This window comes from Rhinolophus ferrumequinum, chromosome 2, assembly GCF_004115265.2.
Source record: "Rhinolophus ferrumequinum isolate MPI-CBG mRhiFer1 chromosome 2, mRhiFer1_v1.p, whole genome shotgun sequence".
NCBI lineage: Eukaryota > Metazoa > Chordata > Mammalia > Chiroptera > Rhinolophidae > Rhinolophus > Rhinolophus ferrumequinum.
The window spans coordinates 50,959,542-50,985,607 of record NC_046285.1 but is presented as its reverse complement, the minus strand read 5'-3'; the positions used below and the strand labels follow the sequence as shown (position 1 = coordinate 50,985,607).

Below are 26,066 nucleotides of genomic sequence, written 5' to 3'. Positions count from 1 at the left end.
ACATCCCATTACTCATTTAAAACAAACAATTCCAACATATCCTGGTTTAATGGCTTCTGTTTTGGGGCACACCTACCCTAAATAAGTTGCCCCTAAATAAATAGAAGGGCATGCCTGCCCTTTTATTTTTTAATTAGCTTATATCACTTACTTTATTTTTTAATTTTTTCCAAAGAAAACCAGTGAATCAAGATCTTTTGTTTAAAATAAGAATCACCTGAAGATATAAAAAAGACTTTTTGTAAATGTACAACTTAATAAAATATACTTTAAAATGACAATCTGAATTGTCTTCCTGACAAATTTAGTACTAAATGAGAAATCTTAGTACATAGTTTCATCAAACCCTTTGTTAATTCATATATTCAAAAGAGTATAAAACATAGGAGAATGGAAGTATTTTAAGGAATAACCAATTTTGATATTAATAATTGCTTAGCTGTTCTACATAATGATTTTCTTTGATTCTCTGGACAATTTCAATATTCTAATAAAATTAGCATTTAAATACTGATTCATCCAAATTATTTTATTCTTATTTATAATTATTTTCTCAGTTTTTAGCTTAAATTTAAATGTTCCTCTTCACAAAATGAGAAAGATTTGTCTCTAGGACATAAACTACTCATTGTTATAACCCAAATGAAGATAAAGTCACTTCTCACAAAATAAACAGTAATTTAACAGAATTAAGTTTCCCCTATTGGCTCCTGATGCTTGAGGATTATCAAATGTACATAACAGAGCACTGTTTTAAAATTAATTGAGAACGATCCAAAATGTCTTCTAGTAAACATAATTTTTGGCAAAAATGAAGACAAAAGTAATGATATAACTCTAGAACATTTCTAATCACAAGTAAATAGGTCTTATCTAGGTTTATGGGAAGCATTTAATTGCATAAAACTTATAGGGAGAAATGACCATATTTGAAAACAGCCACAAGGATCAAAGTAGCACACAGGATGGTAATGAGCAGAGTCACAGAACATACTAAAGGGGTATGTATAGTCAGTCCCACTGGAACCTGCAGAGTCACATTCCTATATACCTAAGGAGAGAGATGGATAGAGAAGTTAGAGACACTCAAAATGCATGTCCTAAGTGAGATCACTATTTCTTTATTTTTAAATTTTTTTCTTTTAAATATCTTTCAACCAATGCTACACTACATGTAACATTATTGTTTGAAAGATTCTATTGGATTCAATATTTAATGTAAACAAACCAGAATCATATCCCATAATAATTCTTAAATTCTCACTACTTTTGACTTTTTCTACCTTGACAGAGTTGAAGATATTCTTTCCAAAAAAGGCCAGCTATATCTCAATGTCACCTCTGTAATCAATATAAACATTCAGTTCCTCTTACTATGTTTCATATTAGAATACAGAATTCTAAGTTGAAACCCTAAAAAATATTAGAACAATAATAAAACTAAAGTATCCATTCATTTCTGTTTTGCTGTTTCTCTCCCCAACTAGCTTTTTTAAAAGTTCGTTGTTCACAAATCACACAATTGAATGGGTCCTTTACTGTTAACACAACATCAAATTAGTTGTGATACTGACTAGTAATGCAAAAGTTCTCCTACGTGCAACTTAGTTTCTATTTTCTATTTGGTTATGAAGATAAAGGGACTTAATTAGAAACTTTGGGAAATTTCATGGTTTAAAAATAGGTTTTTAAAAACATTAAAATTAGGTAATTTGGGGATATTTTTATTTTTTATTTCTTTTTATAAATACCTGGATTATGATTTCACATAAAAAAAATGTTACCAACACAATCTGTAACAAAGCACTATCTGAAAATTATCTTTCAAAAATGGCATTTTAAACAAACAAGCCTTGGTATAGATCACCACCTTAGTAATGGTCACCTATTTTTCTGGTATATATAAACAAGAAATGTAACACAAAATAAAGAAAAACAAATTAAACTGCTTAATTATGACCTCTTATTTCAAGTTACCTGGTCTTAAAGAGAACTGAATTCAAAATGTTTCAATAAGATAATTACTTATTCTTTAGCAAGGCACACTACCAATTTTTAAAATCAGTAAGTCATAAATAAACACTAGTCATAGTTTCATTCACATAAGAAAATCAAATGTAATTCTCCAGATGTATTTTACAGTTTGAAAAAATTCAGATACTGTATGTGTGGTATTGTGATTTATAATAAAAAAATACGTATTTGGTTTTCTCATTATTTCTTCTGGCTCATAGCTCCCAAAACTCTTGGAATTTCCTGTTGAGAGTGAGCAAGGTGTCTTTTGTTATCTTGATGAAGCACCTAAGGATGAGGGCGGGTTGCCAATGGAACCAACCATATGTGATTGAAGGCTTGGAATTTTCAGTCCCACCTCCGAACTTGGAACTGGGGAGAGGGGCTGAAGGCATTGTACAAAGACTTACACTCTGAAGAGAGGAAAGAAGTAGACTATCTTAACTAAAGAAGGTAGAAAGAAAACTGTAAACTCCTGCGACAAAGCCAGTGTTAATGAAGTATTAATACTTAATTAATTTTATAACTAAAAACAAGGTCAAAACTATAAAAATGGCCTGAAACAGTCTAGATTGAGATATATAATAGCAACACAATTGTCTAAAAACTATCGTCGTTGATGCTACTTTGAGTTTTATTTTCCTTTTTTCACTTGTTCTGTGAAATATAATGAAGTTAATTTATTTTGTTCAAAATTAATTTTAAAAAATTCTACATAAGATAAAGTTTTAACAAGATGGACAAAGCACTGAATTTCTTTGCCATTCTACACCTTTAAAAAGCGTATCAGCTCTATTAAGCTCTGGACCAAAGAGGCATGGCACTAACCCTAAATCTCCAGCCCACAAATTAAATGATTCTATGACTCTGTATAAATGAGGAACCACTGTTGCCATCAATAGCAGAGAAACAACATTAAAACAAACAAAAAAACAGCTTTCTATGGTAGGATATAAAAATTCTCGTCCCTTAAGTGTGGCAGAAACATTATAGATAGTTTTAAATGAGGCCACATGATCTAAAAACAACATAAAATATTAACTTACTGATTTATATTTCATATTGCTCCATTTGCAAATATCCTTATTCTTCAAAGCACAAGGAGCTGCCACTTCTGACTGGGCCCAGCATTTCAAAATTGGAAACTCTGAAAAAAAGTGGTAGAAGATCATATCAGAAAACTTGTATCTGTTCTAGAGGCTAGGCCTGTCTTTCATGTTGGGATCCGAGTATTCAAACATTTTAATACTCAATGTCCATGATTTGCATCCATCTAGCACATGCTGTTTTATTTTGGCAGCCTGTTCTAAGTGAATGCCTAAGAAATTATAAAATTACAAAGACTGTGCAGAGGTGGAACACAAGTTCTTAACAAATCCTATCATACTAAGAGCCACTTTTAAATTTTTTAACTTTTTTTGATGTATAACATGTATTCAGAACAGTGAACAGATTCTACGCATACAACACAATAAATTTCCATAGAGTACACACACCTATACAGACAGCATTCAGACCAAAAACACCAGAACCCCTGATGCTCTCTTAGGAGGGGATACTTTTTCAAAACTTATTTAGCATAATTAAAAGGTACCATTAATAGAAACAGAAAATTAGGTTGGATGAACAAAGCTAACATAGCTGAAAACTTTATTTTCTCCTCATGAAATATATGGGGGCAGCAAATGTATGGATTAAAAACTTCCTATCTGCTAATCTTTAGAAACAGTGCTACTAACTGCTGCAAACATTCTAATCAGCCCAATTTGCAAACACAAAGAATCAAAATCTGAAAACAGTTTCTTAAAGTCTTGATTCTAAGAAGACTGAAAATGCTGAAGGCATCGTTTTTTTTAATTTACTCAAATCCACACATAGAAACAGAAAGAACAATTACACCAAAACCAAAAACTCACGAATATTTACAACAAAAATAGGTGATAAAGTATCCCTTCAAACACCAAAATACATGCTGGAGACAAAACACCTACAGCTACAAGTCCTGCAATATCAGTATGAATAAACAAAAAGCAGCAAAGGGGCAATGAGGATAAAAGGCAGAGAAAAGAAACACATCAGACATTATACACCTACTCATAAAGAACACAGCACCACCTAATGCCTTGCCAAAAGCAGCAAAGCTGATTCTGATCATACCTATGGAGCCAGCTGTCAATTTCCAGGAAATAAAGAGGTCAGATAAACTGTGTGAGTACAATCAGCAAAACCCTAACCCTGAGAAACTCTGTAAGTCAAATGACCAGCTCCTACAACACACAAATTTTAAAGAAAAGGATAGAGGGCAGGTAGGGGGTAGATAAATTAAGAGGCGTAATGGAAATAACAAAATTTTTTAAATGGGCAAGACTAAGCTATAGTGTCTAAGAATGCCCACTTGGGTGATAAAAGTATAAAGAAACTTAAGGAAGTGATTAAAAGTTAGAATAGTTAGCCTTAGAGGAAAGGAGGAAGCTATGACTGAGACAGGACACGTGGAGCTGCTGCTAGGGCAGAGTTCTATTTCTTGACCTGAATGGTAATTACAAGGATATTTGCTTTATCACTTACTAAACTATGTATGTGTGAAGTTTTTCCACATCTGTGCTTTATTTTACAATCAAAAAGTTAAAAAGAAAGAAAGAAAACATGCTTTTGTTATCCCTTGACTTCAGACTTACCACTATACCTTTATTTGTATTTTCAACCCGCAGAAAAAACTTGCAACCCTCACCTTGGTCACAATACATCAATAAATCAGGGTTATTGAGCACAATAGAAGTTTCTCCATCTTTACTATGTGGCCGATGATAGCGGTAGTGCACAGGCAAAACAGCTTGGAAACAATTGATGCACTGTGAATCTTCTCTGGCATAAACGAGAACTTCAGATTCCTTGGACAAATAGCTGGGAGCTTCTATATTATAATTTTCCGAAACCATCACTGCCTGTCAAAACGAAAACAAATATTAACCCAGAAGAAGAAACAAAGATTTTAAAAAAGTAAAACCAGAGGACTGCTATACAGATAAACAAAAACGTCAAATTCGCCTCCCTTATAAACAATTTCCATTCCCTTTTCATCCTCAATTTTAAAAAGAAAGCACAAGATGTGATCTGTGTTTAATAAAAGTTTGTTTACCAAAAGTAAACTGAGGAAATTATACTCTGAGGTATGAAATTTTCTCATAATAAAATTTCTATGTAATTTCCTATCAACCTCTGTTTAGGTGATAAAAGAAAAATTTTGTGTATAAATACAGCATTATTCAATAAATATGAAAACTATGATAAAAAATAGTTAACCCAGTAATGGCTTAAAATGATTGGTATCATTCTGGTAACTTCCTGTTCTTCAGAGAAGATGGTAGTGAGTAAGAAAGAGCACTGTGGTCAGGAAGTCAAAGCAAGGGTCAGCACTCTTTCTGTATTGGTTATAAAAGGGTAAAGGATTCTTTTAAAAATACTATGGTAAAAACCATAGTATTGGCATAGTATTGGTTTTTACCAATAAAAACCAAAAAATATTGGTAAAAAAATATTTACCAAAAAATACTATGGTAAAAACCATGATATGTATATATCCATATAGGGATATATACATGGCATGTATAGGGATATATACATGGCATGTATATATCCATATATACATACCAAAATACTATGGTAAAAACCATAGTATTTTTATAATACATCTTAAGTATTATACATCGAAAGTAAAAATGCACATATGGCAGAAATTAGTCCTAAATTATAATGGGTGTGACATATGTATCCATATATACATACCTATGTATAAAAACGCAAATATACACATATACACATATATAGGCATTCTACACATATCTGTATTTGTGTATAGATGTATACACTCACACACACTTCTTTCTAGATCCTCTATGCAAAGCCCCGACATATCTCAGAAAAAACCAGCACTAACTTCTTCCCATCACAGCAAGAATCCTAATTGTCCTATGTGACAATGACACCAAGTGCTATATTTTTTTCACATGTTGTTCCTTCTCTGTTAATCACAGGAGTTAACAGAACTCATTGGAAAAGGTCAAGGAATTATATAATCTTATAAGTCATAAGGAAACTTGGAGGTAATCAAATTAAACCACAGTCCCAATGAGAGTATTTTTCAAGTATCCAGCCACTGCTTGAATACTTTCAATGACTAGAAGAATCATCTCATTTTATCTACTGTTAAAGGGTTATTCCTTTTCTGAATAGATGCTCTGATCTATAATATTCACCAATTGTCCTTGCTTACAATATCTCCAATAAATCTGTTCCTTATTTCACTAAGGGTCCTCAAACACCAGAAGGCAATCATGCTGCCTCCACTAAGTTTTCTCCTCCCCAAAGAAATATTCATAATTCTCTGTTTCTCATGACATGGTTTCCAAACCATTCATCATATTAGTTGCCTCTGGAAATAAATACTCAGGGACTATACTATAGTAGCAATATTACCTTCTTTAGCCAAAAAGTGAATTAGCTTTTAAAGCAGCCTTATTTCAGTGTGAAATCTATCTATCTATTGACATAGTCTTAAAAAAAAAATAAAAGACTATCTTTTAGAGCAGTTTTATGTTTACAGAAAAAATAAGCTGAGAATACAGCATCCCCATATGCCCCTGTACTGCCCCCCAACACTCAGTTTTCTTCTCTATTAACATTAGTGTGGTGTACGTTACAATTTATAAGCCAATATTGATAAATTATTATCAACTAAATAAAGTCCATAGTTCAAGTTAAGGTTCACTTTCTATTTTGTACATTCTATGAATTCTGATAAATGGAAAATGCCATGTATTCACTATTACAGTATCATACAGAATAGTTTCACAGACCCTATGCTCTATTCATTCCTGTATTTTTCATTTGAACTTTTTGCAGAAAACTTTAAGTAATTTCCATTCTACTTTTTTCAAGGAGTTGACTTTTTATTAATTAAATGCAGGGATTTAGATTTATTTCTATTAATCTTCCTGGCTATATAGTCCATTTTTTTCCAGGCTGTTGAGATTTAACTGAAATCCCAATCTGTCAACCAACATTATGTTACATTTATGACTTTGATAACTATGTCTTCTGTACTTTTATCTAAGGATAAACATGTTCACCAGGAGGGTCAAGAGCAAAGTCCTATGAAATATTACTAGAAATTTATTAATGAACTCTCTTTGGGTACAACTAAGTACAAATCAAAGTAACATAGAGCCAAATCTTTCTATCTTTTCAAGGATGTATATATGACCTGATAAAAATAAAAGCACCTTTCTTTGAGTACTTATACTCACTATGTTGCTAGGTATTGCACAAAGTGGTTTACATACATTATCTCTTTGAATTCTCACAAGCATCTGATCAGGTAGGAACTATTAGCTCCATTATGTGTGGTACATGCCATTGAGAGGGCTCTAACTCCTGGCAACCCTATGAATGAGTGATGACCACAATGTCCTGTCCTCAACAGCCCTGCTCAGCTCCTATAGAGTCGTGCCTATTCATTCTTTTATGAAGTCAATCACCTGATATTTAGTCTTTTTCTTTTCCTGCTGCCTTCTATTTTTCCTGGTGTTTTTGTCTTTTCCTGCCTTCTCATAATGCGCCCAGAGTAGGTCAGTTTCAGTTTTGTCATTTTTGCTTCCAGCAATGTTTCAGTGTTAATTTGCTCTAGGACCCACTTGTCCGTGTTTGGGGTGGTTCACCGTATCTGTAGAGCTCTCCTCCAATACCATATTTCAAATGAACCAATTTTTTTCCTGTCAGCCTTCTTCATTGTCCAACTTTCACATCCATACATAGTAATTGGGAACATGAGGGTGTGGGTGATCTTAGTCTCTGATGACACATCTTTGCTCTTGATGATCTTTCGTAATTCTTCCATTGCTGCCAAGTCTCAGCCTTCTCTTGATTTTTTGACTGCAGTTCCATTTGAATTGATGACTGAACCAAGGTAAACAAAATCTCAACAATTTCAATGTCTTCATTGTACATGTTAAAGTTGTGAATTTCTGTAGTCATGATTTTTGTTTTTTTGATGTTCAAATGCAGACCTGCTTTAGCCCCATTATATAAATGAGCAAACAAAGTACCAGTGGATAAACAATATAGCTAGTAAGCAGAGGAGCCAAGATTCAAAACCAGGTTAAATTGACTCCCCTATTCAATTAGGTTAAACAATACAAAATAGACAATATTTGACTAGTTGAAAATTAAAGTATAATAAGAACTGACATAAAATAATTTCCTGATTGTGTTATTTACAATTCATGATGATACTATGATTTTCAATTTCTCTAATTATTAAGTTGTTTTGTTTATTTTTATTTGTTTACTTCTTCCATAGAAATAAAAATATGGTAACTTCCAAAAAATTGAGAATATTTTTAAATTTGAATTTAAGCTGAGATATAATAAAAATGAGTCAGGTAGAAATAGTAATTTGGTCTTCAGAGAGGGCTCTATTGGTCAAGGATTATTTGATGATAGTTCAAAACAATTTTACTCCAGGTATCTGAATCTCAAATATCAGCCTCAAAAGGGGTTTCTTTTCAGGTGATGAGAATATTCTAGAATTAGATAGTGGTGATGGTCACACAACTTTATGAATATACTAAAAACTACTAAATTGTACATTTCAAAAGGACGGCTTTCATGTTGTGTGAATTATATCTCAATTTTTAAAATGAGGTAATTTTTTTTGAATGAACCTCAAGACAGACCTAGATCCATTTTACACCAAGATCAATTAAGAACCAGCAGAAGCTAACCCACAAACAACAATTTGAGGTCTCAGAGCTGACTTAGGCATTTTGGCAGTGAGTTTCTTTGAAACCTAGTTACATTGGGGAAAAGAAAAAAATTGTACAAGTTGGTACACCAATGACAGGTGATCAAAAACTCAGATATTTGGAGGTGTATAGATTTAAAACAACAAAAAACATTTTTGGAGATCATAACCTGACAATCAGAAATGATCTGGACAATGACCGGATGCTGGTAAATCTTCCAAACATGTGCCAAAACCATAAATGCAACCCCAGAAAGTACAGTGACTATATGCTGATCTGAAAAAAATCATAACTTTATACATTTTCACCACAGATAAAACAATAGCATGTTATCAAGAAATTGAAATTATGCATCAAAAATTAATCCTAAAGTAACAGGCACTGGTTAACAGACACGGACCAATACTTTTTCATAACAACCCTCAATTACACATGTCACAAACCACCCTAGGAAAGTTAAGTGAATTAAGCTATGAAATAGTGCTATATTTATAACATTAGATCTGTCTTTCATGAGAGCTCTAAAAACAAAAATTCCCCAATTAAAACATAGTTATTGGTGCCTTTGAACAACTTATACAATCTAAAAATGTAAAACTTTATAAAAGTGAAACGCATAATACTTTTCTTACACTGGGGTTTTAACTCTTGGTTGTTTCAAGTGGGAAAGTATATTTGGTCCCAGTTCTCCTAGTTGGTCATGGCAGAAGTCCTAATACTACATATTTTGAGTGAGTAAAACTTATGATTTCAAAAACACGGTATTTCCATTTTGACCTATAAAACAGCAATATCATATGTTTCAATATAATATAATACCGTTTTCACAGAAGGTGAAAGATTTTGATTAAACATATCTGTCTAATAGCCCTACCTAAAAATGAAATGAGGTTTATTTGATTTGCCTTATCCATGGGGAGCCAATTCAAGGATTGTCTTTATCTTCAAATTGCTCACAAAGCATCACAAGTTCCTTAAAAAAAACATTTTGTTGCAACATCACCCATTTGATGTAGACCCCGTTGTGCTATTTGCTGCAGCCAAAAATTTTATGGCGTCAAGATCCCAATCTAAAAATAAATGCATTGATCACACCCTACATATAAATCCGTTCTCTCCAGTTAAATTCATCATATAAAACCACATCTCACTATAAAGTTTCTTTGCACAAAGAACTGGGCCACAGTCTCCATTCCACTAGGCAAAAGGAAATAGCATTTAATATACCAAGAAATCAACTTCTAATTACCTATATATCACAAATGAGACATCTGTTTTTCTAAAAATTTCCGAAATGAAAAAGTAAATTTACTTAAAAGGCTTGTAATTAGGGATTAGGAGATGAGGGAACAAAAAAAATCAAGAAGGGCTGGCCCGGTGGCTCAGGCGGTTGGATCCCTGTGCTCCTAATGCCGAAGGCTGCCGGTTCCATTCTCACATGGGCCAGTGGGCTCTCAACTGCAAGGTTGCAGGTTCTACTCCCGCAAGGGATGGTGGGCGGTGCCCCCTGCAACTAACAATGGCAACTAAGAACGGCAACTGGACCTGGAGCTGAACTGAGCCCTCCAAAACTAAGATTGAAAGGACAACAAATTGACTTGGAAAAAAGCCCTGGAACTACATACTATTCCCCAAAAAGTCCTGTATCCCTCCCCACCACCAAAAAAAATCAAGAAAAAACGTGTCAACCAATCTATACTGGCACCCTTTACCTACTCAATTTTCTTTTAACCCTTCTTCCACCTCCACCCCCCCACCTCCGCCCCACCCTCCGCCCCACCCTCTCCACCTCATTCCTCCCCTTCCTCTACTCCATCCTCCTTCCCCAATTCCCGTTAAGGCCGCTGTTTCTCAGTCTAGTTGTGTAGGACACAACTCCCACAGCAGCCAGCAGCCACTCACGCTGGCTGCCAGCCCCTCGTGGCAGCACATGGCCCGCGTGGACCTCCGGCTGCTCACAGCTGCCCAGCTGCAAGGAGAGCTGTTGTTCACAATCTTAGCTGTAGAGGGTGCAGCTCACTGGCCCATGTGGGAATCCAACCGTCAATCTCGGCATTAGGAGCACAGCGCTCTAACCACCTGAGCCACTGGGCCAGCCCCACCCAATTTTCTTGTTACAATCAAAGTGCAGACACCCCAATCTTATCCCAACCAAAAGTGTGGGCATATGACCTCTTTCTGGATATTCCTATGCAAAATAAAAATTCCATTTTCTTAAAACATGGTAGGCAATTGTATTAAGTTGATTTAAATGATTCCAATCCATGTCACTACAAGCCAAAACCTATTTAAATTTAAGACCTATTATTTGAAATTAAAAAACCTCATTCAGAATTTGTGAGTCAATGAAGAAAAGAAACAAATGAGAAAAAAAGCAATGAGGTCTTCTCACACGTGTATATATGTATTAATATCTAAACTGCCATATACTCGTATGTGAACATGTGTATTGAAACTGCTATATATACACAAAAAACAGAACAGAGGAAGGAACTTGGTATCTGGGGGGTAAGATATGTGGAAGCTTACTGTGTACCTTTTTCTATCATGAGAAAGTAATTTTGAACCATGAGAAAGTAATTACCTATTCAAAAAAACATTTAAATAAATAAATAAAACAGGTGAAGAAATTGGCCTAAAACACAATTAAAAATAAACTGCCATCATGAATAACTCCAAGTGTATCTATTTTGCCTTTTTAAAATTCATATATAGATTATAATATTATAAACTAAGACAGGACTGCCCAAATTTTCTTAATAGGAATCACCTGAGTCATTAAAAGCAGATTTTGGGGTCTAGTCTAGATTTACTGAATTAAGATTTCCCAGCAAGACAATAATCTGCAGAGAAAGTACCCCCAGGTGATTCTTATTAAAGTTAGGGAAACCCCTTAATTAAGCACTAAGATTCATTTCTGGAAAGAGCAACAACTTTGCAATTAGACAATCCTAGATTCATTTCTTGGCTCTCCATTTACCTATGTGATCCTGGATTAGTTACTTGGCTCTTTGTGCCTCAGTATCTTTATCTATAAAATGAAGATAATACTTGCAGTCTTGTTATAAAGATTAATCTATGTAAAGGGTGTGGGACATAATCTTTCTTTAATGCTTAATTTTACCTTGCTTCGTTTTTTTAAAAAAAGAAGATATCTGGCATATAGAGATCCAATAAATATTAATTTCCTTTCCTCCCATACCCAATTATACAGATGGTGGGGTATATCTCTCTAACCAAGTTTCTGTTGAAGCAGTATTTATTATTCATTAATCTTCTCAAACATATATAATTTTCTTTGTCACTAACTGGCTAAACTAGCCATCCTGACAAAAAGTATTTATTAATAACTAACTCAGTTTAGTTGACTTATTATTGACAAGTATAACAAGTATCACTTACTTGTTAAATACTATCTAAAAAATGTTACTTTATACACTTTAACAAAATGAATATAAAATACTACAATGTTTTCTTGCCTATTATTTTGCCTCCAAATTATAGCAGCCCTAAAATAATTTCTAACTCAAAAAAAAATCCTCCAATAGTTGTACCTCTGCTATGTTTCTCTCTTGTAATGAAGCCAACTCATATGGATCCACAAAAAGTCCTGATGGGATGTAATGTTTAATTAAGAGTAGGCAGGTCTGTAAGTCCTCAATGCTTTCTCCAAGTTTCACTTTTATTACAAGGTCTCTGTAAGACAAATATGTTTAAAGTAAACCTCTTTACTCACTTGTTAATGAGATAGTATCACATTATATTCAAATTAGTGGAAACACTATTATTTCAAATTAGTTTTCCAAAAGAAGATTATAAAGTCAGATGAAATATTTATATCAAGTCAGAACTACCCATTAGATCTTTCATAAATTCATGTCATAAGCCACAGTACTGTATTAGTGTGAAAACAGATAAAGATAAATGGAAAGGAATAGAGTCCCAAAATACACACACATTTTCAATAAAGGTGCCAATACAATTTAATGGGGAAAGGATAGTCTTTTCAACAAATGGTACTGAAACAACTGGATATCTAGAAAAAAATGAACCTTGATTGTACCTCATGCCATATACAAAAATTAATTTGAAGTAGACCATAAACCTAAATATATAATTGTCCCAGCTTTTGGTCTGAAGGCACATTTTGAACCAAGTGCAGTGAAGGAGATCCAAACACAGTATTTATTCTTAGGTGAGAAAAGATACAAATTAAGGAAGGCTGAAGTGGCTGGAAGTCAGAGAGCTAAGTTCCAGAGAGGAAGAAATTATGCAGGAAGAGCTCCAGAAGTCTGAATTGGAGTCTTCTTGAGTTTTTGTTGAATACTAAGATAAGCATGAGTTAGGTGTAACTCCACAAGACTAAAAAGAATGACAAGAAAACTAAGTGATGAGAAATTCTAAAATTTCACAAAGGGAAGGGAGACATTTGCATCCCAACCAATCCAAGCAGAGATCAAAGCTTTCCGTAGAGATCCCAATTGGGTAAACTTTTAGTAGTAAATTAGCCTTGCAGTAATGACAGATTTAACTTTAAACCTATACCTATACAAAAAAAAAAGGTTAAAAGAATCAAGTTGATAAACAAGTAACTTAACTGCTAACAGAAAAAAACAAGCCTAACACCCTATAAAAAATAAAATCCATATTCAAAAATGTTCACATCCATAACATTCACAATGTTAGTATCCAATCAAAAGTTACTAAACATGGAAAGAAGCAGGGAAATGTGATCAATAACTAAGGAAAAGATCATTCGATAGAAACAGACCTAAAAATTACAGAAGTGACAAAATTAGCAAAGGACAGTAAGAGTCATAAGTATGCCTAACATTCAAGGATTTAAAGAAAAAACAAGAACACTATGAGGGAAAGAGAAGAAATATATACTGGGGGTGCAAAAAGATGTATACAAGTGGACACTTTGGTCAACGTTGCTCAAGCAGTAGTTCACCGTAATCAGAAGTGTCTGGACACTTATGGTAACCACTCTGAGCACCTCTTGTAATTGCAGAAGTCAAATGTGATTTGTATTAATTTTTTGTTATTGGTATATATTGAATATTACAATTTTAAGTTTTCCTTTCTTAAAATATGTATACATTTTTTGACACCAATTATATATATAACTGAATGCAACTTCAAGAGAAGAAAAACATAATTTCTGAAATAAAAACTATCCAGATATGATTAAAAGCAATTAGACACTGCAGAAGAAAAGATCAGTGACTTGGAGACAAAGCAACAGAAACTACCCAAACTGAAATATACTGAGGAGAAATGCAGGGACAAGAAACAGTTTCAGTGATCTTTAAACATTATCAAGTGTGTATATGTATGTGTTTATTTATACTTTATAGTCATATCTCCTCTAACACTGTATTATCCAGCTTGATCACCTACCTCATTATTAATACTAATAATTAACATTTCCTGGGTGTTATATGACAAGCACTACATTAAAGGCCTTCCATATATTCTGATTTAATTCTCACAACCCTAATGGGGAAATAGTATCATTATCAAATAAGGTATCAAAGACTTAAGTAACTTGATTAAGGCCATACATATACTAAATAATACAGCTACATTTTGAGCCCAAATCTGAGTTACACACTCACACATACACTTTCTTTCTACTATAAATCCTAGCCATTTACACGTAGGCTAACTTTGATGAGAGAGGAGAGTGAAATACTTTAGCTTCAAGTGACTTTAAAAATACATGTATCAGAATTTATTCATCAAATATCTGAGAATCCTTTCAAACTAATCACCTTGAGAAGCTATAAAGTTTGGAAAGTTTTCTCGAGGAACAGTTTACACTTTTTTTATCAAATATTTTCAACACTGGCAAACATTCATTGTTGAGGATAATTTCTGTTTTGGAAACAGCTTGGTCATTTGGAACCAAGTTTTGTAAATCAGAAATAGTGATGTAGAATGGTATAATACCTTAGTACTTGAGAACGGGGCTTTGGAGTATGATAGTCCTAAATTTGAGTCACAGCAGGCCCACCCCAACCTCTACCAAATTATTTAAATTCTCTGAGCCCTAGTATACTCATCTGAAAAACAAGACTGGTATCATCTAGCTCAAAACCATTGTGAAGATTAAATGGAATACTGTATATATAATTTCTAGACATATATATAACACTCGTATATGCCTGGTAAATAATGAATGTTTGTTTTCTCCTCTTCCCCACTGTTATTTTGATAATTATTTCAAACTGTAACCACATATAATAAATCTGTCACTTATAACTTGAAAAAAATCAACCTTTTCAGCTTATCCATTTTTAAACTATTGATTTTTTTGTTCTAAGTTGTATGAAACAGTATTTTGATGTAAGTATATAATTCAATGGGCAACTCACCTGTGAAAACCATCTTTTAAAACTTCTTGCTTCAAAATAATTTCAGAACAAGTGGCCCTTATGCCTATAAGAACCAAAAGATTTTTTAAAAATAAAATAAGCATTCAATGAAAGAATACTTAAATTAGAAACTAATTGTTTGAAATAGGCTTCACTTGCCTGGAAAATTCAGCCAACCAAAGGATAAAACAAAAACTTTTAAAACTTAAGCAAGTTCAGCTACATATAAATCTATCTCTACCCCTCTAGCGTAGGGGTAAGGAACATTGACTTTGGACTTATATTGTCTGGTTTCAAATCCCAGTCTGTCACTTAATAGCTGTGTGACTTTGGGCTATAAATAAGATAGTGTATCTCTTTTCTTCTTGTTATAAGAACTTAATATATATAGAAGCACTTAGAATGGGCCTACTACACAGTAAGTGCTTTATATAAGTACTTATTAATATTACTTTATTCGGGTGATCCCAGGACACCAAAACAAACAAACAAACAAAAACTCAGAAGGGCTAAGAGCCAGGAAATCTGTTTTAATCCCATCTCACTGAAACTGTATATCAGATACATACTGAGAACTTCTGTATCCCACCATCTACACCTATAAAACTGAGAAGATGGTACATTTATGCCTTGTGGGGATGTTGGGAGAGTTAAAAAAAAAAAAAAAGAAAAAACTGAAGGCTTTTTCAAAGATTCAAAGGGTTTCTTTATAAACTTAGAATAAACAAATCTCACTATATCGACTCTATGTAGAATTCAGACAATAAAGTTATTATTAAATGTCAGCATCATAAAATTAAAAATTCAGTTACTAATGATCGCCAACTCTGCCAGGCACCTTGCTACATTAACTTTATTTTCAAAAGCTGTAAGTGTGTAAGAAGAACATTAAAACAAACACCATATATTATTGCATGTTGTTTAATCCATTAGATGTATTCCTGAAAAGATGCATGAAAAAAACAAGACATTCAGATGAAAACATTTGAAATATAGAAGGGAAGGAAGGGGGAAAACAGCATTTATTAAATATCTGTCCGACAGATCATCTATTTGGGACTTTCACATGTGTTTTAATTTTCAAAACCTAGCAAAACAGGCAGGCAAAATTACTGTCATTTGTACAAAGGAGGGAAACTCTGACTTATAAAGTTACTAACTGGCTCTGGATCTCACAATGAAATCAGTGACTGATTAGAAGCAAGATCTGCCTGACTTTTAAAACCTAAGATATTTCTACTCTCTTGGCTATTTAAAGAAATCTTTACTTGCTTTGCAGAAGCATATCTAATCTTTTCCCAAGTAACTTACAGTATCTCTTGTACAAATCTAGATGCTTCTTCATCATGTTTAATTTTAATGGAGGTGGGGTAGGGAGTAAGGGTTTATATGTACCAATATATTAAATTGGAAAACAAGTCAGATTAATAGGTTTTTAAATTCTATTGGGATATACACTAGAGAGTAACAAATCACATTCATCTTGGGATGGTAGAAAGGCTAATTTACAAACGGTATAGCAAATACTGGACTATATGATTTGTAAGGAAAAAGTCATTCAAAATGCATGTGTTGCATCTGAATTCACCTTCAAGATTTTTCCTCTTAAATAATACTTTATTTGGTCATTGTGGCCTGAACTGGCTCTCGAAATTGAACCCTAATTTTTAATCACAAAATACCAGTGCTGTAACAGTCTTTAGAGACTACCAAGTCCAGTTGTTCAAAAATTCTTTTTGGCTTCATAATCTTTTCTTCAAATAAATTTGGAAATCTAATATGTAAACACACCAAAGCAGAACTGCATTGACAGATACTATTCTAATATTCTCATTTTACTGATGGAGAAACTCATGTGGTTTGTACCGACTTTCCTTTCTTTAACAAATGTTATTTCTTATTCTAAATACCACTGCAAGAATCTGTCTCCCCACTACATTGAAAGCTCCACGAGGGTTCGGGCCATGTTTAACTCAGGCCTGCATCCACAGAACCTAGCGCAGCACTCAAGCCCACGGTCTGGCGCCCAAAGAATGAATCGACCAGTTCGCCCAGCCCGGAGTCATAAAGAAAACCCAGACCGAACCAGTCTATTATCAAAAATGTTCGTAAGACAAAAACTACTCGTCCTCCCTTCCCCCAGGCCCCCCGGAGTCTCCGTATTCTGGATTGGGATTCTCACATCTCACAGGGCATGGAGGCCTTGCTGGCCCCTCAGTGGTCAAAAGCTTCAAGCATCCCAAGCTTCATTCACAATATTTTAGTAGTAACCGTGTAGCCAGTCCTGCCTCGGAACCACAAAGCCCGACTCTCCAGAGACCCAGGAACGACCATAGAGCTATGCGGAAGACGGGGTGGGAGAGGAGGCAGGTGGCTTTTGTTTTTAACCTCCTCCGGCTCACCCTACAGTTCCAGGGTCGCGCGACGAGGTCGAGTGAAGTACTTTTGGGAACCGCGGATAATAGAGGACTCGCGAGTTAGGGTTGCCCCCAACCGACTCGGCCCTCAAAGACCCCCAACCCCCGCAGCCCCGTCCCTCCTTTTACCAGCGTCGCTGGCGGGGGCAGTGAGGGCCGTGGCGGGCGCCCAGGTGAGCCCGGCGGCCTCCCAGAGGAGCAGCCAGGCCACCACTTGGACGGCCAGAGCCCGGGCAGCCAGGATGCCGAAGAACGCGCGCCCGAGAGGAGCGCGCCCGAACGAAATGCGGCCCGAGGAGCCTGCATACGCTCCACGCAGCTCCTAGAGCGCGCTGCCACGGAGTTAGTGACCGGGACAGAACCTCGGTGCGCGCTCCCCTTCCGCCCCGCAGTTACCCGCTCACCGCAGCCCCCACCCGGGAAAGTTCCGGCCTCGCGGGAGGTTGCCTTCCCAGGCACCTGGTTCACTCCCTTGCCGCCCCGCCCCTCGCCGTCCGGGTCGGGGGCGGGGCGAGGATCGACGCAAGCGCCGTGAGTTCACCAGGGCTGTTGCTGTGGAAACGGCTCCGAGGGTCCCTCAGCTGCACAGTGATCCCTGCACGATGGCCTGGGATCCTGCTTACCCAGCTCCGGGTCTCCACCTCCACTTCTAGGTATTTGCGAATTCGAGCCTCCAGCCTGGGAGTTCATTCCAGTCAGGTCTGTGGGACTGTAGCTGCCACCTCTTCCTGCAGCGCCAGGCTCCTCCCAGCCTCAAAGTCGAGGTAAGTGCTGCCTCTGTGCATTGCAGTTGGGTCAAAACAACCCCCTCAGGGAGGTTTCAGACGTTGGCCTGAAGATGCAATATCTGTACTCCTCTCGGGGTGAAAAAATCAGTCTTGCACTAGTGGGACCGTGAGTTGGGGGAGGATCGTCTTGTGTTCCTGTTCGCAAAATCCATACATGGTTAGGTGCCGTGGGGGATGGTTGGCTAGATAATGACAGTCACTGATCCCTGGCGGTATAAGTATAATATTACTGTCTAGGAAGAAGAGTTGGGTAAATGTGCCATCTTTCTGTATGAATTGAGTTGAATCTGTAAGTAGGCCTAGAGAGTATCCATTGCAGATTGGAGCAGAACTCAGGATTCTAGGATGGATGTCTCAAAGAGGAAAGATGTCAGAAGATACTAACTAAAACTGAAAATAGCAGCATGCTATTAAAAAATATGGAGATAAATTTAGAAGAAACGCTTAAAAGAATTGAAACTGGTTGCTTATGGAGAGAAGGAAAGGCAGAGGACAATAGTTACGTATTATAATAAGCCTTGTAGAATTATTTTACGTCTTAAACAATAAAAACATTAGTAAAAATAAAAGTTAAATTAAAAAAATAAAAATATTTGCTGTCACAAAAACTACATTATTGAGTATCAGTTTCATACATTCTTCATAAGTACAGCCATTTGCTTGAGTATGGATTTATATTGTGTTCAGTAGGATCTCCTAGAAAGTTTACTAAAAGACCAAATTTTAGTGAGGTGAACTGGAAGTAGTATTTATTTTTTGTTTTGCTGTTTTATTATTTTATTTTATTTTTCAATTACAGTTGACATTCGATATTATATTAGTTTCAGGTGTACAACATAGTGGTTCAACATTTATATAATTTACGAAGTGATCTCAATAAGCCTAGTACCCACCTGACACCATATATAGTTACTACAATATTGTTGACTATATTCCCTATGCTGTACTGTTCCCTATGCTGTACTTTATATCACTGTGACTATTTGTAACTACCAATTTGTACTTCTTAATCCCTTCACCTTTTTCACCCAGCCCCATATTTGTTAAGAAAGAAGAGGGAGGAGAAGAGGAGAAGAAAAAAAGATGGGGTGGGATCATTGCATAAGATCAGAGGCAGAGCACAGAAATTTGAAAAAGTAGTTCTTTATAGATGATTAATTTCCTAAGAATAAAAATTCTTACATCCAACAATAAGGGGTGAATAATATAGATTATGGTATATCTATAGGATAAACATTTGGCAGTCATATAAAGATTAGCATTTTAGTAGAACACTTCATGACAGAATCACATAGATTGTTTAATTTAAAAGGCAGGAAATAGTATGTATAATATAAAAACATACTGTAGTTAAAAGAATAAAACTGTATTCCTAGAAAAAAAAACTGAAAGGTATCAAGGATGATTATTTTATATGTTTCCTCCTCTCCCTGCTCTACCTCCACCCCATTTTCTATGGTGAACATGTGTTTAAAAACTATATTCCTATAGTGATTCACTAACAGAACTGATGTTACGAAGATATTACCCTATGTGCTGCTTTACCTCTAGGTTCCTTGATATTTGCAAATCTTCCTGACAATAATGTAGTCACACCTAAAGCAATCCCTATAATTCAGTTACTTTGGCATTGGGGACAGGGGAGGGAAGAGGGAATAGAAAGTATTAACCTGCAAAATATCTGTGTTTCTTGTAACTGAAAAAACATAATGAGACAAATAAGTTGAACTAAAAATCATGTAAACTTTATTGCCTTGTATATGTAGAGGCTGATTTCGCATTGGTCTGCCTCTTTGATCAGACTTCGAGACTAAAAATTTAGAAGATGTACAGCAGCTGTCTTATTTTAATACATTGAATTAAACAAGTATGTATGGAATGTCTACTACATTCCATTTATTGTGCCAGGATATTGAGGTAAACAGTGAATATGTTCCCTGCCCTCATGGAGCATACAGAATAGAAAGGAAGATAAATGATTAAATAAGTGATTACAAAAAACTTGATGAGGGGCCGGCCCGGTAGCTCAGGCGATTAGAGCTCCATGCTCCTAACTCCGAAGGCTGCCGGTTCGATCCCCACATGGACCAGTGGGCTCTCAACCACAAGGTTGCCAGTTCAATTCCTTGAGTCCCGCAAGGGATGGTGGGCAGCGTCCCCTGCAACTAAGATTGAACAGGGCACCTTGAGCTGAGCTGTTGCTGAGCTCCCGAATGGCTCAGTTGGTTGGAGTGCATCCTCTCAACCACAAGGTTTCCGGTTCGACTCCCACAAGGGATGGTGGGCTGCACTCCCTGCAACTAGCAATGGCAACTAGACCTGGAGCTGAGCTGCGTCCGCCACAACTAAGACTGAAAGGACAACAACTTTACTTGGAAAAAAGGCTTGGAAGTACACACTGTTCCCCAATAAACTCCTGTTCCCTTCCCCAATAAAATCTTTAAAAAAAAACAAACAAACAAAACAAAAAAAAACACTTGATGAGTAAAACGATTGGGAAACTACAAAGGAGACATATCTGATCTGGTGAACCTCTCAGGACATGTTTAAAGTTAAAAAACTTTTTGTACCCTGACATAGAGGATATTTGTACATACTTGTTTAATTGGTAAATAAAAAAGATCCTGTAAGTTGATTCTTGGGCTGACTCACAGGTCATATACAATCTTTGGTTAAGAGTACAGAATACTAAGAGATCCAAAATGCACTGCATTTCCAGGCTCATCTATGAACAAACTTATACCCCTCAATGAATCAGAGATCCAACAGACTAAGGATAATCCAGGGCCAAGCTGAACTTTCAGGGTAGCTCTCGAAATATTGAACTTGATACGCGGAGCATGCATCTCTAGAACTGGACTAGAGCCAGATCTGCTGGGGAGAAGTAGGGAGGAGTATGATTTATCCAACACTTAATTTTTTTTCCCCCTCTTGCAGGAAGTCATTATGTGACTAACACCTTTTCATCAGATTTCTTCTGATTTACCCTGAAGTGTGTGTGAGAATGACGTGCACTGCCAAGAAATGTGGAATTAGGTTCCGGCCTCCAGCTATTATCCTAATCTATGAGAATGAAATGAAGGGGAAAAATCGCCAGCGCATCATGCCTGTACGAAACTTTTCAAAGTTTTCAGGTGCCTCATGTTTTATCTTGCTTCCTATAATAAATATTCTCTAAATCACTTAATAGGAATGATTTGAGTCTTATGTAATGGCATGATATGACCTTCATAGTTAGACAGACCTAGGTTCCAATCATGTCTCTATCAGGGTAGATGTGTGACCCTGGCTTAATTACGTGCTCCCAGTGGGCTTCAGTTTCCCAATCTGGGAAAGGAAATTGATCCCACCCTTTCAGAATTGAAGTGTGGGTTAAATGAGATAGCATTATTCAATAATATTAATTCCCTTCTCTCCCTCCAAATGTGTTATTTGTAGTCTTGATATTTTCTTAGTACGAATACTAGTAATATCTAAAACTGTAATACTACATTTTCTTCTCAGACATTCTCTCCAGTCAAAAGTGTTTAACATCTCTTCAAAGTAATTTTAAGGAAATCAAAAATACATCCCTCCTTCCCCCACCACACTCAAAGCTTAATAAAAAGGAATAGTTCTGCAGAATCGTTCATTCCAAAAAAGCCATTTAGCTACATGGCTACAATGGCAGATAACACTTTCAGTAGTTTGTGGTGCACCAATAGTTTGTGGTGTATATGTGTGTGGTATATAGTTTTGTTTCTCCTTCCTAGATTGCAACCGAGCTGCTGAACAATTAAAGAATAATCCACGACACAAGAGTTACCTGGAACAAGTGTCCCTGAGGCAGCTAGAGAGGTTATTCAGTTTTTTACGAGGTTACTTGTCGGGACAGAGTTTGGCAGAAACAATGGAACAGATTCGACGGGAAACAACCATTGATCCTGAGGAAGACCTGAACAAACTAGATGACAAGGAACTTGCCAAAAGGAAGAGCATCATGGATGAACTTTTTGAGAAAAATCAGAAGAAAAAGGATGATCCAAATTTTGTTTATGACATCGAAGTTGAGTTCCCACAGGATGAACAACTGCAGTCCTGTGGCTGGGACACAGAGTCAGCTGACGAGTTCTGATACCCAGAACATTTACTGGGCGAGCAGAAAATCCATGTTTATATAGAGGATGTATATTGGTTCTAGAAAAGTCCGTCAAGAACACTAAATGTACATGTGGGTCCTGTTTGGATTGACCATATTACTTTTAAAAACCAGGACATGTAGAACATCTACTGTATAAGTAGGTACATGAGGAATATAGGGAAAACAGAATGTAGGAGTCTGCCTTTAAGGAGCTTACAATCTAATTGGAAGATAAGTCAAAAACTTGTGAAAAGCTAATTAGCAGTATTAGTCAGCAAAAAGATTAAAGCCAAATGTTTGATAATGGCTAAAGAGGGGCAGAGCTTAGATTAGTGTAGAGTAAAATAGTCAGGGAAGACTTTGTCCTTTAGTGGTGAGATGAGACTTTGCATGGTGGTATTTGGATAGAAGCTTATATAGGATTCCAGATGAGAGAAACTGGAAGGGGAAAAAATGGGGGAAAAGGTAAGTAAAGAGATAGGAATTAGAAAATTTTAATTGAGAAACAGTACCAAATTAGTTTGATAAGATTGGAAGGCATATATGGTTATCAGGGGACTATCCTGTATGCATTGTGTCTTTATATGGGTTTAACTCTGGAGTAGAGGAGGACTCCTACAGCATGCCCTAAAGCTGCAAGTGCATGTCATTTGATGGACAGGAGTGGAATTCTGCCCCTCCGGTATCAGGAAATACATACCAAAGACATTTTGAAACCCTAAACCTCTTCTCATAACTAAGAGATTTGTTTGTAAAATGAGAGATCTACCCATAATAAATGAACAATAGGTACTGCCAGTTTAGGCCTATTGAGCTTGGATTTACAAAGAGATCTTTGTTGAACAAAGCTATGTGTGTACAGCTATACCTTCTTATTAGATTATCATTGAATTGGTAGAAATCCTATGTATTCTGCAAGGAAATTAATACTCATTAAATAGAATTGTAGAAATTATTCTTTCTACCTGTCCATTCCTACTCTCTTTACCATTAAAAGCCCCATTAAAGGGATCATTCTTAGTGTGATAAAGGCAGGGACTTATGATGGTCATGTCTCATGTATATTTGCCAAAGGTAGCAAAAGAATTTTCAGCATTGGAGATCCTTTCATATCTACATAGATTCCATTTTATAGATGTAGATGATATATTTTAAAAGTTGACCTTAGGTTGTTTTCCCCTTTACAAACAATGCCACAGCAAATAGCCTTGTACATTTTCTATTTTGCATGTGTGCACAATTATAAATAATGCCTAGAGAGGAATTGCTGGGTATGCACATTCTTAATTTTAATAGACATTGCTAAGTTTTTCTCCAAAGAGTTTCTTTAATTCATTCTTTCATTCATTCATTCATTCATTCAGTATTATGTACTTAATGAGCACCTACTGCATGCTGAACCTGTACTATTCTAGAGTCTGGGGATGCAGCAGTATATACAACAAACCTTGCCTTTACGAAGTTTACAGTCTAGTTGGAGAAGAGAGAAATACGTACAGTAGGTTCCTATGATAAGTGCTTAGATTTAAAAACTGGGTAAAATTGGGTAAAAAGGGAACAATGGAGGGAATGAGAGGCACTGATTTTGATAGGGTAATAAGAGAAGGCCTCACTGAAAAGGTGACATTTGAACAAAGGCCTGAAGGAGGTAAGGAAAAATTGATGTGCATTTCAGGGGTGGTGGAGAAAGGTATGTGCATAGGTGCTGGGGCTGGAATGTGTTTGGCATATTTGAGGGAGAGCAAGGAGGCCAATGTGGCTAATACAGATAGAGCAAGACAAATATGGTAGAAGATGAGGTTTGAGTGTATTTTACCAAAGCATAGTACTTACCATAAAGGTTGTACCAACTTAAAACTATCACCAGTACACAAGAGTAATCTGTTTTCCCCACATACTCATCAACAGAGAGTTATCAAACTTGTTGATCTTTGCCAATGTCATAACTTAAAAATGGTAGCTCATAGTTTTGATTTGCATTTCTCTTATGAGTGAGACTGAGTTTAAGAGGCATTTTAATGAAATAAATGTTATGTCCTTTGCTCATTTTTCTCTTGGGTCACTGCTCTTTTTCTTACTAATTTGTAAAAAAGTCTTTATTCAGGAAAATAGTCCTTAGTCTATGATACGAGTTGCAGATATTTCCACTTTGTCATTTGTTTTTTTTTTACTTTGTTCATGATATTTTTTCCAGGCAGATTTTTTTCCAAGTCAAATTGACCAATATTTTTCTCTGTGCTTCTGCATTTTGTGTCATATATAGAGAGGCATTTTTTACTCCAAGATATTTTTAATCCCATGATTTTTTTTTTTCTATACAGGAATTTATTTTGGTATAAAATGTGAAATTTGATTCCAATTTTACTTTTTTCCAAATGCCCATCCAACACCACTATCAATTGAATTACCCATCTTTTCTTGATTTTAAATGCATCCTTTATCATATACTAAGTTCCCATTTGTATCAAAATAGTTATCTTTTGATTATATTAATGTAATCTGCAGCACACTTCCCAGTCCATGTTTTTTTTAATGTTTATTGAGCACGTCTCCTGTGTTCACTAAACTAAAGCTATAGAAAGATACAAAATGGGCCATAAATTTTGCCTTTGAGATGTTAACATAAGTTAGCCAAAGCAACAAAACTAGCATATATGAGGTAAAGGTACTGACGACGTATGTATAGTTAGAGCAGAAGGGCTCTAACTAGAGCAACTCATGTGAGTTGAGCAGTTATGGGGTTTTTTCCCTCCACTTATGTGTCCATTCTCTTGCTGAGCTCTTTAAAATTTTTTCCATTATAAAATTAACACATATTCAATATTGATTACCATATGCCTTGATACTTAAAAAGGAAATTTTAACCAGAGCCAAGCTTCTGTCATCACTATTATTAAATATTTGTTGATTTCATTGTCCCTCTTCTCTGTTAATAGATACTGGCTTCTACATAATCTTCACATTTTTGGTCCGATGCATTCTCCACCACCAAGAAGCTTAAAGCTATTCATTATTTCTGATAATGACTACAGAAATAGAAGGGATAAATTAAAATCCTAATGTAATCTTCAAAGTTCACTTTATCCAAAACTTTCAATCTCTTCCCTCACTTTACCTCTTTTCCCTCCACTCTACACCAACACGCTCACCCGGAAAGTAGAGCTATCAACTAGTAACAAAAGAAGATTGTTACTAACAAAACAGATTGATGTTTTCTCTCTCTTGTATCCACTGTTTATTATTTGAGAAATATTAGCACACTCCGAAACAAGACTAACTAAAAGACTAACAGGAGAAGTATATACAAACTTTATTAAAACAACATATATGTAAAATTTATATATAGAAACATATAAACTTGTGTTAATAAAAATTATACAGAACTTACAAATAAGGCAAAAGATGAGGGCCACATGTCTTTTCAATATTATATTGCAGGTTTGTTTAAAAATTTTCCCAAGGATTACTTAATTTTCTAGGACAATGTATGTGTGTTTGACTTTGCTGTTTATTATTTGATTAGAGCCCAGAAACTGCAGTTACAT

At 35.6% G+C, this 26,066-nt stretch overlaps 2 protein-coding genes across 3 annotated transcripts; one reads left to right on the top strand and one right to left on the bottom strand.

The window, feature by feature from the left end:
- On the bottom strand, window positions 1–18,398 carry PIGX (phosphatidylinositol glycan anchor biosynthesis class X). Its single transcript, XM_033124333.1, has 7 exons — window positions 18,336–18,398; window positions 17,743–17,935; window positions 15,197–15,260; window positions 12,371–12,512; window positions 4,745–4,958; window positions 3,060–3,160; window positions 1–1,051 (listed from the first exon to the last, which is right to left on the bottom strand). Exons 1-7 carry the CDS (start codon window positions 18,396–18,398, stop codon window positions 908–910), a joined length of 921 nt encoding a protein of 306 aa, XP_032980224.1. The 3' UTR covers window positions 1–907.
- CEP19 (centrosomal protein 19) lies at window positions 18,115–25,126 on the top strand. Of its 2 annotated transcripts, XM_033132971.1 has the most exons (3): window positions 18,115–18,377; window positions 21,339–21,535; window positions 22,154–25,125. In XM_033132971.1, exons 2-3 carry the CDS (start codon window positions 21,406–21,408, stop codon window positions 22,513–22,515), a joined length of 492 nt encoding a protein of 163 aa, XP_032988862.1. In that variant the 5' UTR covers window positions 18,115–18,377; window positions 21,339–21,405; the 3' UTR covers window positions 22,516–25,125. The 2 variants fall into 2 exon arrangements, with proteins under 2 accessions (XP_032988862.1, XP_032988870.1); XM_033132979.1 differs by lacking the exon at window positions 18,115–18,377 and having other exon boundaries at window positions 21,362–21,535; window positions 22,154–25,126.
- Window positions 25,127–26,066: the final 940 nt, after the last annotated feature.